Source organism: Gorilla gorilla, chromosome 4 (assembly GCF_029281585.2).
Source record: "Gorilla gorilla gorilla isolate KB3781 chromosome 4, NHGRI_mGorGor1-v2.1_pri, whole genome shotgun sequence".
In the NCBI taxonomy this organism is placed as follows: domain Eukaryota; kingdom Metazoa; phylum Chordata; class Mammalia; order Primates; family Hominidae; genus Gorilla; species Gorilla gorilla.
The window spans coordinates 10,434,390-10,446,428 of NC_073228.2; the positions used below are offsets into that span (position 1 = coordinate 10,434,390).

The 12,039-nt window shown below is 52.6% G+C and overlaps 1 protein-coding gene across 2 annotated transcripts; it reads left to right on the plus strand.

Moving 5' to 3' along the window:
• Window positions 1-97: 97 nt before the first annotated feature.
• Window positions 98-2,996, plus strand: ACTG1 (actin gamma 1). 2 transcript variants are annotated; one of them, XM_004040824.5, is made up of 6 exons: window positions 98-232; window positions 605-733; window positions 823-1,062; window positions 1,339-1,777; window positions 1,857-2,038; window positions 2,134-2,996. In XM_004040824.5, exons 2-6 carry the CDS (start codon window positions 611-613, stop codon window positions 2,275-2,277), a joined length of 1,128 nt encoding a protein of 375 aa, XP_004040872.1. In that variant the 5' UTR covers window positions 98-232; window positions 605-610; the 3' UTR covers window positions 2,278-2,996. The 2 variants fall into 2 exon arrangements, with proteins under 2 accessions (XP_004040872.1, XP_055245423.1); XM_055389448.2 differs by having other exon boundaries at window positions 1,857-2,996.
• The last annotated feature ends 9,043 nt before the right edge of the window (window positions 2,997-12,039 follow it).

Below are 12,039 nucleotides of genomic sequence, written 5' to 3' on the forward strand. Positions count from 1 at the left end.
GGGCGGGGCGGGCAGGGGCCCCACGTGTCCCTGCCGGGCGGCCCAATGGGTGCCCGGCTTTCGGAAAGATCGCCATATATGGACATGTTCTGGGGCCGCGCGCGCCGCCGGGCCGCGCGGGCGCGCCGCTTCTGCTTAAATAACGGCGGGGGAGGCCGCGGTCGGTCTCAGTCGCCGCCGCCAGCTCTCGTACTTTGTTCTTCCGCCGCTCCGCTGTCCCATTTCTCTGCCGGTAAGCGCCCCGCCCCGGGGCCTGAGCTGCACGTCTCAGGCCTGCGCCCCCCGATCTCGGCTGGCCCCGTTTCCAGCTGCCGAGGCCTCGTCGCGCCTTCCCCGGGAACAAAAGGCGGGGTGGGCCGGGTCAGACGGACGGGGCTGGGGGGCGCCGGGGGTCCAGGGCGGGGCCCGGCCGCAGCGCAGAGTTCCGAGCCGTGGACGTTACGTAAAAGGCCCGGCCTTGGGTTCTAGGCGGTTGCGGTCTTGGAGGCCACGGCCGCTGGGGTTGGGGCAGGGCTGATGCTTCCCCGCGGGAGGGCATTAGTGGGCCGTGGGGAGGGAACTGTGTTCCAGACGCGCCCGCCTGAGTCCATCCTTTTCCGGGCAGGTCGCAATGGAAGAAGAGATCGCCGCGCTGGTCATTGACAATGGCTCCGGCATGTGCAAAGCGGGTTTTGCTGGGGACGACGCTCCCCGAGCCGTGTTTCCTTCCATCGTCGGGCGCCCCAGACACCAGGTGAGTGGATGGCGCCGCGGGGCTCCTGGGTTCTGCGTTGCGGGGTGGGTTCCGTGTCGCTGGCGAGGCTGACGGGTCGTCCCCCGCAGGGCGTGATGGTGGGCATGGGCCAGAAGGACTCGTACGTGGGCGACGAGGCCCAGAGCAAGCGTGGCATCCTGACCCTGAAGTACCCCATTGAGCACGGCATCGTCACCAACTGGGACGACATGGAGAAGATCTGGCACCACACCTTCTACAACGAGCTGCGCGTGGCCCCGGAGGAGCACCCAGTGCTGCTGACCGAGGCCCCCCTGAACCCCAAGGCCAACAGAGAGAAGATGACTCAGGTGAGGCTCGGCCGACGCCCGTGCTCCTCCCGTCCTTTCCCCAGTCATTTTCTGCCCGGCTTGATTTCTGACATTTAAGTGTTTCTTTCGCTGTTCCAGGCTCTGTTCCTCTCCCGGCATTTCCTCCCTGAAGCCTCCAGGTTTCTCATTTGGTTTCTGCCTGCGTTCTTTTCTTTTCTCCACACATCACACTGGCATGCGGCATGTTGTGGCGTGTGAGCATGGGGTGGCCGTGGGTCTCTGTCCCTGACTAAGCCTCCCCTTGTCCCTTCTCAGATTATGTTTGAGACCTTCAACACTCCGGCCATGTACGTGGCCATCCAGGCCGTGCTGTCCCTCTACGCCTCTGGGCGTACCACTGGCATTGTCATGGACTCTGGAGACGGGGTCACCCACACGGTGCCCATCTACGAGGGCTACGCCCTCCCCCACGCCATCCTGCGTCTGGACCTGGCTGGCCGGGACCTGACCGACTACCTCATGAAGATCCTCACCGAGCGAGGCTACAGCTTCACCACCACGGCCGAGCGGGAAATCGTGCGCGACATCAAGGAGAAGCTGTGCTACGTCGCCCTGGACTTCGAGCAGGAGATGGCCACCGCCGCATCCTCCTCTTCTCTGGAGAAGAGCTACGAGCTGCCCGATGGCCAGGTCATCACCATTGGCAACGAGCGGTTCCGGTGTCCGGAGGCGCTGTTCCAGCCTTCCTTCCTGGGTAGGTGTTGTGAGCTAAAGGTTTCTGCTCTTTCATCCTGGGCGACACAGCATCACTAAGGGAGGGCTCTGTCCCCTAGGCATGGAATCTTGCGGCATCCACGAGACCACCTTCAACTCCATCATGAAGTGTGACGTGGACATCCGCAAAGACCTGTACGCCAACACGGTGCTGTCGGGCGGCACCACCATGTACCCAGGCATTGCCGACAGGATGCAGAAGGAGATCACCGCCCTGGCGCCCAGCACCATGAAGATCAAGGTGAGTCGAGGGGTTGGTGGCCCTCTGCCTGGCTCGGGAGACCTGACTGGGGGGGGCGCTCTGCGAGCTGAAGCCATGCCTGGCTGTCTTTGCAGATCATCGCACCCCCAGAGCGCAAGTACTCGGTGTGGATCGGCGGCTCCATCCTGGCCTCACTGTCCACCTTCCAGCAGATGTGGATTAGCAAGCAGGAGTACGACGAGTCGGGCCCCTCCATCGTCCACCGCAAATGCTTCTAAACGGACTCAGCAGATGCGTAGCATTTGCTGCATGGGTTAATTGAGAATAGAAATTTGCCCTTGGCAAATGCACACACCTCATGCTAGCCTCACGAAACTGGAATAAGCCTTCGAAAAGAAATTGTCCTTGAAGCTTGTATCTGATATCAGCACTGGATTGTAGAACTTGTTGCTGATTTTGACCTTGTATTCAAGTTAACTGTTCCCCTTGGTATTTGTTTAATACCCTGTACATATCTTTGAGTTCAACCTTTAGTACATGTGGCTTGGTCACTTCGTGGCTGAGGTAAGAACGTGCTTGTGGAAGACAGGTCTGTGGCTTGGTGAGTCTGTGGCCAGCAGCCTCTGATCTGTGCAGGGTATTAACGTGTCAGGGCTGAGTGTTCTGGGATTTCTCTAGAGGCTGGCAAGAACCAGTTGTTCTGTCTTGCAGGTCTGTCAGGGTTGGAAAGTCCAAGCCATAGGACCCAGTTTCCTTTCTTAGCTGATGTCTTTTGCCAGAACACCGTGGGCTGTTACTTGCCTTGAGTTGGAAGTGGTTTGCATTTACACCTGTAAATGTATTCATTCTTTTAATTTATGTAAGGTTTTTTTTGTACGCAATTCTCGATTCTTTAAAGAGATGACAACAAATTTTGGTTTTCTACTGTTACGTGAGAACATTAGGCCCCAGCAACACGTCATTGTGTAAGGAAAAATAAAAGTGCTGCCGTAACCGATGAATGGCTCCTGTTTGGGGAAGTAGCAAGTGGGCTGGGAAAGACAGACTGACCTGGAAGTATTGGGTAGTCTTGGGGGTGGGGGCGGTGGGTGCTGCTCAGCTTGGCTTCGTGGGCTGGTGAGAAAACGGCTTAACAATAAACTGAGCAGTTTGATTTCTTCCAAACCGAAAGTGCAAGAACAAGGCAGCCTAGTGAGTTTGGGTGTTGGAAATAACTGAAGCAACATCATAAGCAGGCTGGGAGGGAAGTCCTGAGACGGCTTTTTCCGTTTTTTGGGAAAAACTAGATGACTTGACATCTTGGGTAAATGTTTGGCATAAAATAACCACCTGAATCAGCAGGGGCCTGCCGTAGCAGTTTCCCCCCGGCCCTCAGGTGGACATGGGATATGAGATAGTTTTACTTTGTGTTAAGAGCACAGCAGTCATGGAGTTGGCTAGTTACTGAATCCTGGAACTCAGTATCTACCAATAACGAGGGCCTCACCTGGTGTAAGAGGCTCAGCGAGTACCCTTTGTACTTCGGCTTTTCTCCGCGCAGGTCCCAGGGGAGAGCCTCTGTAGATGGGATTGGGAGTCCAATGCATAGCTCCTCTGAACTGCTTACAGCTGCAGAAGTCATTTGGAGGTTGGGACAGGGAAGGGAGATCTCTACCAGTTGAAAAAAGATTTGGAAGAACTATTTCATGTTAAGTCGGGTCAAGGGATCGTTTTGCTGTTGGAAGAGATTTTACTCAAGCAGAGGTGGTGGTGCTTCCTAGCTCCCCCTCCCATATGGGGATGGGGGGGAGAGGAGGCTCAAGCTTGGTGGGGGTCGGGGTGGAGGCAGACATGATAAATCGCAAAGAGCTTACTGAGCTCCAGGCTCCCACCCTACCTTGTTCTGTGACCTCACATCACAGCATGTCTCTTCTCAGCGACTCTGATACCTGCAAAAGACAGAAATTCTCTTTGTCCTGTGAAGCATTGCACTTACAGGACAAACTATGAGATGCTCATGGACACTGGGCATCAGCAAATGCACATTAAACCAAATTAGATGATGCCAGTTTGTGTCTATCAGATGAGCAGAAATCAGGAGATGGGTAGTTCTGAGCACTGGCCAGGGCATGGGGACCAGGGACAGTCACGCACTCTCCAAGCGTTGAAAGCTGCAGCTCTTCTGGAACTGCCCAGTGCAGGTTCCCAGAGAACAGGTTCTGCAGCTCTTCCGGAACTGCCCAGTGCAGGTTCCCAGAGAACAGGTTCTGCAGCTCTTCCGGAACTGCCCAGTGCAGGTTCCCTGGGCAACTTGGCAAGACCTTGTCTCTACAATTTTTTTTTTTTTTGAAACGGAGTTTCCCTCTGTTGCCCAAGCTGGAGTCCAATGGCGTGATCTTGGCTCACACCACAACCTCCGCCTCCTGGGTTCAAGCGATTCTCTTGCCTCAGCCTCCCGAGTAGCTGGGATTACAGGCATGCGCCACCACACCTAGCTAATTTTGTATTTTTAGTAGAGGCGGGGTTTCTCCATGTTGCTCAGGCTGATCTTGAACTCCCAACCTCAGGTGATTTGCCTGCCTTGGCCTCCCAAAGTGCTGGGATTACAGACGTGAGCCACTGCACCCAGCCAATTTTTTTTTTTTTTTTTTTTTTGAGATGGGGTCTTGCTCTGTCACCTAGGCTAGAGTGCAGTGGTGTGATCTCAGCTCACTGCAAGCTCCACCTCCCGGGTTCATGCCATTCTCCTGCCTCAGCCTCCCCAGCAGCTGGGACTACAAGTGCCCGCCACCACACCTAGGTAATCTTTTTGTATTTTTTAGTAGAGACGGGGTTTCACTGTGTTAGCCAGGATGGTCTCGATCTCCTGACCTTGTGATCTGCCCGCCTCAGCCTCCCAAAGTGCTGGGATTACATGTGTGAGCCACCATGCCTGGCCCCAGTTTCTTTTTATTAGCTGAGCATGGTGGTGCCTGCTATGGTCCCAGCAACTCAGGAGGCTGAGGAGAAAGGATCTCTTGATAGGAGTTTGAGGTTTGAGACTGCAGTGAGCTGTGATCGAGCCACTGCACTCTAGCCTGGGTGACACAGTGAGACCCTATCTCAAAAACAAACAAAAAAACCCCAAACCCCCACAAAATTATGTCTGATAAGGATCTAGTATCCACAATATGTAAATAACGTCTACAAATCAACAACAAAAAGAACCCAATTTAAAAAAATGAGCAAAGGACTTAGTTATTTTCTCCCAAGCAGATATACAAATGGCCAACCGGGAGATGAAAAAGATACTCAACATCATTAGGGGATCATTAGGGAAGTGCAAATCAAAATAACAGTGAGATATCACTTCACATCCAGTAGGATGGCCACAAAAAATAAAAAAATGGAAAATAGTGACAGTGAGGGCATGATGGCTCACACCTGTAATCCCAACACTTCGGGAGGCTTAGGCAGGCAGATCGCTTGAGCCCAGGAGTCCAAGACCAGCCTGGGCAACATGGCAAAATCCCACTACAAAAGATACAAAAAATTAGCCTGTCTTGGTGGCACACGCTTGTAGTAACCCAGCTACTCAGAAGGGTGAGGTGGGAGGATCACTTGAACCTGGGGAGATTGAGGTTGCAGTCAGCTGTGACTGAGCCACTGCACTCCAGCCTGCATGACAGAGCAAGACCCTGTCTCAAAAAAAAAAAAAAAAAAAAATTGCTGGGAGCAGTGGCTCACACCTGTAATCCCAGCACTTTGGGAGGCTGAGGCTGGCGGATCACGAGGTCAGGAGAACGAGACCATCCTGGCTCTGTCATCCAGGCTGGAGTGCAGTGGTGCAATCTCAGCTCACTGCAGCCTCTGCCTCCTGGGTTCAAGCGATTCTCCTGCCTCAGCTTCTCAAGTAGCTGGGATTATAGGTGTGCGCCACCACACCCAGCTGATTTTTGTATTTTTAATACAAACAGAATTTCGATACGTTGGCCAGGCTGGTCTTGAACTCCTGACCTCAGGTGATCCACCCTCCTTGGCCTCCTAAAGTGCTGGGATTACAGGCGTGAGCCACCGCACCCAGCCAATTGTACACTTTTTTTTGAGACAGAGTCTTGCTCTGTTGCCAGGCTGGAGTGCAGTGGTGTGATCTCGGCTCACTGCAACCTCTGGCCCCTGGGTTCAGTCGATTCTCCTGCCTCAGCCTCCCGAGTAGCTGGGACTACAGGCGTGTGCCTGTGTACCTGGTTAATTTTTGTATTTTTAGTAGAGACGGGGTTTCACCATGTTGGCCAGAATGGTCTTGATCTCCTGACCTCAGGTGATCTGCCTGCCTCGGCCTCCCAAAGTGCTGGGATTACAGGTGTGAGCCACTGCGCCTGGCCTGTACACTTTTAAATGATTAAAATGGTAACTTTTATGTTCCATATTTCTTTTTCTTTTTCTTTCTTTTTTGAGATGGAGTGTCGCTCTTGTTGCCCAACTGGAGTGCAGTGGCACAATCTCGGCTTACCACAACCTCCACCTCCTGGGTTCAAGCGATTCTCCTGCCTCAGCCTCCCGAGTAACTGGGATTACAGGCGTGCACCACCACACCTGGCTAATTTTGTATTTTTAGTAGAGATGGGGTTTCTCCATGTTGGTCAGACTGGTCTCGAACTCCCGACCTCAGGTGATCTGCCCGCCTTGGCCTCTCAAAGTGCTGGGATTACAGGCGTGAGCCACCGTACCCAGCCTACATATTTCCTTTTATCACAATAAATATTTTAGGTTATATGCATGTCTGAGGACATGTAGCAAGCACACGATTTGTGTCTATGGGGAGAGAATAGGATGGGAGGGAGAATGAAGTGTGTGTTGGGGAGAAATAAAATAAGAAAACCAAGAAGGATTGTGCAGAAGCAGCTGGTGGGTGAGCTGTGAGCTTCAGGACACAACTTTCCAAGTCTGACATCTAACAGCAAAGCCAATCAGATCAAATTGGTTCCAGGCTTGGAGTGCTCCCCAGCCTTGGCGGGGTCCCCTGCCCACTCCATCGCAGCCAGCCCTGTTGCAGGCTCTTGATTGGTGAGGACCAGGTCATGCCTTCAGCTCCAGACCAGACAAGGCTCCATGCCAGCCCTCAGGGGAGCTCTGTGGAGTGCAGCAGCCACTGGAGCACGGGCGCGACCCCCAGCCCAGCACATACCTGGCCCAAGGTCAGCCCCATGTGTGTTTCCAGATCACAAGACATGCTAATGGGAAGGCTTTCATTCAGTTTTGTTTAGCAAAAGCCATATATATATATATATATATTTTTTTTTTTTTTTTTTTTGAGACGGAGTTTCGCTCTTGTTGCCCAGGCTGGAGTGCAATGATGCGATCTCAGCTCAGTGCAACCTCTGCCATGTGGGTTTAAGCAATTCTCCTGCCTCAGCCTCCCAAGTAGCTGGGATTACAGGCATGCGCCACCGCGCCCAGCTAATTTTGTATTTTCAGTAGAGATGGGGTTTCTGCATGTTGGTCAGTCTGGTCTCAAACTCCTGACCTCAGGTGATCCGTCCACCTCGGCCTCCCAAAGTGCTGGGATTACAGGCATGAGCCACCGCGGCCGGCTGCAACAGCAATATATTGACTCAGAGGAGGACAGGTGCTGCTGAAAGGGGCTGAGAGAATCTGATCCTGGCTCAGCACAGCTGGGGATTGGCCTCCTCCATGGCCTTTTGTTTGTTTGCTTTTGTGTTTTTTTTGGAGACAGCATCTCACTATGTTGCCCAGGCTGAACTCCTGGACTCAATGGTCCTCCTGCTTAGGCCTCCCAAAGTGCTGGGATTACAGGCATGAGCCACCGCACCCAGCCTAGGACTCTTTTTGAAAAAACAACCACAAGCTGGGCGCGGTGGCTCACTCCTGTAATCCCACCACTTTGGGAAGCCGAGACGGGCGGATCACGAGGTCAGGAGTTCAAGACCAGCCTGGCCAACATGGTGAAACCCATCTCTACTAAAAATACAAAAATCAGCCAGGCATGGTTGCGTGCGCCTGTAATCCCAGCTACTCCAGAGGCTGAGGCAGGAGAATTGCTTGAACCCACATGGCAGAGGTTGCAGTGAGCCGAGATTGAGCCACTGCACTCCAGCCTGGGTGACAGAGCAAGACTCCATCTCAAAAAAAAAAAAAAAATCACAGTATCATGCCCCCCACCCACCAATTATTGATCGATACTTAGTATCATCTAATGTCCAAATTTCCTTGGTTGTCTTAAATTTTTTGTTGTTGTTTTGTTTGTCTGTTTTTTGGGGGGGACAGGGTCTTGCTGTGTTGCCCAGGCTAGAGTGCAGTGGCACAATCACAGCTCACTGCAGCCTCGACTTCCTAGGCTCAAGCAATCCTCCCACCTCAGCCGCTTGAACAGCTGGGACTACAGGCGTGCACCACCATGCCCAGATAATTTTTAAACTTTCTGTAGAGATGGAGTCTCCCTATGTTGCTTAGGCTGGTCTCAAGCTCCTGGTCTCAAGAGATCCTCCCGCCTCAGCCTCCTAAAATGTGGCGATTACAGGTGTGAGCCACCATGCCCAGCCTTACATTTCTTTCTTTTTTTTTTTTTTTTTTTTTTTTTTGAGACGGAGCCTCATTCTGTCGCCCAGGCTGGAGTGCAGTGGTGTGATCTCGGCTTGCTGCAAGCTCCGCCTCCTGGGTTCATGCCATTCTCCTGCCTCAGCCTCCCGAGTAGCTGGGACTCCAGGCGCCCACCACCACGCCCGGCTAATTTTTTTTTTGTATTTTTAGTAGAGACGGGGTTTCACCGTGTTGGCCAGGATGGTCTCGATCTCCTGACCTCGTGATCCACCCGCCTTGGCCCCCCAAATTGCTGGGATTACAGGCGTGAGCCACCGCGACCGGCCTAAATTTCTTTTAACGGTTGGTTTGTTTCCAATCATTGCATTTGGCCACTATGTCTCTTAAATCTCTTTTAACCGCGGGATTTACCCTCTTTCATTTTTCTCCTTTCAGGTTATTTGTGGAAGAAGGCAGGTCTTGTTCCAAAGGGTTCCACCTGTCTGGATTTTGCTGATTTCATCCTTGTGGTTGATGTGGCATGTTCCTCAACCCTTATATTTCCTATAGTCAGTTAGCTCTAGGTGTAAATGTCCAGACTGGTCTGTTTAATCTCATTCAGGTTGATTTTTTTAGCAAGAAGATGACCACAGGGTGGGTGCAACTTCATGGAGAGGGAAAGAGTCCCACAGAGCCTGATGTTGTGATATTAGCAGCCATTGGAAATCCCTGCCAGGACCTGCTATTTCATTAGTGGTTACAAATGATTCTCCCCCTCCACTCCCCTCCCCTCCCTCTTTTCTCCTCTCCTCCTCTGCCTCCCTCCCTCCCTCTCTCCTTCCTTCCTTCCCTCCCTCCCTTTCTTTTTTGATGGAGTCTCACTCTCTCGCCGCTGGAGTGCGGCCTCCACCTCCAGTTTCCAGCAATTCTCCTGCCTCAGCCTCCCGAGTAGCTGGGACTATAGGCGCCCACCACCACGCCTGGCTAATTTTTTTTTTGTATTTTTAGTAGAGATGGGAGTTCACCGTGTTAGCCAGGATGGTCTTGATCTCCTGACCTCGTGATCTGCCTGTCTCGGCCTCCCAGAGTGCTGGGATTACAGGCGTGAGCCACTGCGCCTGGCCTATTTCTTTCTTTTTTTTATGGAGTTTTGCTCTTGTTGCCCAGACTGGAGTCCAGTGGTGTGATCTCGGCTCACTGTAACCTCCACCTTCTGGGTTCAAGCGATTCTCCTGCCTCAGCTTCCCAAGTAGCTGGGATTATAGGTGCCCGCCACCATGCCCAGCTAATTTTTGTATTTTCTGTAGAGCCAGGGTTTCACCATGTTGGTTGGCCAGGCTGGTCTTGAACTTCTGACCTCAGGTGATCTGCCCACCTTGGCCTTCCAAAGTGCTGGGATTACAGGCATGAGGCACTGCACCTGGCCTTTTCTTTTCTTTTTTTCTTTTCTTTCCCTCTCTCCCTCCCTTTCTTCTCCCTTCCTTCCTTCCTTCCCTTCTTTCTTTCCCTCCCTCCCTCCTTTCTTTCTTTTTCTTTTTTCTTTCTCTCCTTTTTTCTCTCTTTCTTTTCTTTCTCCTCTTTCTTGCTTGCTTGCTTGCTTTCCTTCTTTCTTTCCTCTTTCCTTTCTTTCTTTCTTTTCTTCTTTCCCGGGTCTTGCTCTGTCACCCTGGCTGGAGTGCAGTGGCAATAGAGGCTCAGTGTAGCCTTGACCTCAGGGGCTCAAGCAATCCTCCCACCTCAGTCTCCCTAGTAGCTAGGACCAGCACGCCTGGTTAATGGTTTTCTAATTCTATCCTTCCTTTTTTTTCTTTTTGAGATGGAGTCTCGCTCTGTCGCCCAGGCTGGGGTGCAGGGGCGCGATCTCGGCTCACTGCAAGTTCCGCCTCCTGGGTTCACGCCATTCTCCTGCCTCAGCCTCCCGAGTAGCTGGGACTCCAGGCGCCCACCACCACGCCTGGCTAATTTTTTGTATTTTTACTAGAGATGGGGTTTCACCGTGTTAGCCGGGATGGTCTCGATCTCCTGACCTCGTGATCCGCCCGCCTCGGCCTCCCAAAGTGCTGGGATTACAGGAGTGAGCCACCGCGCCCGGCCTGTTTTCAATATCTTAAATGCCATTCAGCTTAGTTAACATAAACTTCTGGAAGGGATGCCTGCTCTGAGAAGTGTCACACATGCTGGGGGACTTCAGGGCACTCCTGAAAGGGCTCCCCTTCCCCAGGATCCCTGGGTCCTGACGGTAGGCAGAGGTGGAGGGTGTTCTCCAAGCCGAGCCTTCCTGCAGCCTTCAGAGCCTGTCCACACCACCGGCATCCCTCCACCCAGACCAACTTTCCCCGGCAGGAGATGGACGTTGTGTTTATTGGATGCAATTTCAAACCCCTTTCATGTTTTCATAGAGGATGGAGACCAAGGGGGAAGTTCAGTGGTTCATGTTGGCAAATCCTGGCTCCGATGACTGATTTTCTGACTTACAGGACCCTTGCCTGGTTGGAGGTGGGTCCTAAACATCAGAGCCAGAGACAGCTGTGGGCAGGTGTTTTCCTCTGTGCAGCACGTGGGCTGCCAAGTGCTGGGGCTGCCTGCTGTACACAGAGCACCTCGTGGCCTCCCATGGCTCCCTTCAGCTATGCTTGGCCTGCCCGCCTGCTGGTGGTCGTTTGGAATCCTTTCCTGCTGGAAAGGATGTGTCCCCGTGCTGTCCAGCTCCCTGCTGGTGGCCCTTCTCAGGGTGCCCTCCAGAGAGGACTGCCGTGGTGCATACTTCCCACGTGATGCAGCATCATGGTCTATGTGAATGGCATCCCCTGCAGTTGTGCGGTGCACCACCTGTGCAGCCGTCCACAGCATCCCCACACAGCCCAGTCCTCTCCCGGGAAGCACGCCTTCCTCCACTTCCACCCTCTGTTACTCGTCCATCTCCCTCCCCGATATGCAAGATTAAAAAAAATTTTCTTTTCTTTTTTTTTTTTTTTTTTGAGACAGAGTTTTTGCTCTGTTGCCCAGGCTGGAATGCAATAGTGCAGTCTCGGCTCACTGCAACCTCTGCCTCCTGGGTTCAAGTGATTCTCCTGCCTCAGCCTCCCAAGTAGCTGGGATTACAGGCGTCCACCACCACACCCAGCTAATTTTTATATTTTTAGTAGAGATGGGGTTTCACCATGTTGGCCAGGCTGGTCTTGAACTCTTGACCTCAGTTGATCCACCCTCCTTGGCCTCCCAAAGTGCTAGGATTACAGGTGTGAGCCACCACACCCAGCCCCCCAAAAAATTTTTTTTAGATTATGGTAAAACATGCATAACACAAAATTTATCATTTTAATGGTGTTGAAGTGTATAGTCATTACATCACAAAGGTGTGCCTCTATTACCACATCTTCAGAATTGTTTCATCTTCCCAAACTGAAACTCTACATCTATTTTCTTTTATTTTTTTGAGACGGAGTCTTGCTCTGTCACTAGGCTGCAGTGCAGTGGCACGATCTCGGCTCACTGCAACCTCTGCCTCCCGGGTTCAAGGGATTCTCCTGCCTCAGCCTCCC

Excerpts from the sequence above, each read along its gene's own strand:
- ACTG1 (XM_055389448.2), top strand. The coding sequence starts at position 611 with ATGGAAGAAGAGATCGCCGCGCTGGTCATTGACAATGGCTCCGGCATG. Across the intron at positions 1,063-1,338 it reads ACAGAGAGAAGATGACTCAG|ATTATGTTTGAGACCTTCAA; the intron begins GTGAGGCTCGGC and ends GTCCCTTCTCAG. Across the intron at positions 1,778-1,856 it reads GTTCCAGCCTTCCTTCCTGG|GCATGGAATCTTGCGGCATC; the intron begins GTAGGTGTTGTG and ends TCTGTCCCCTAG.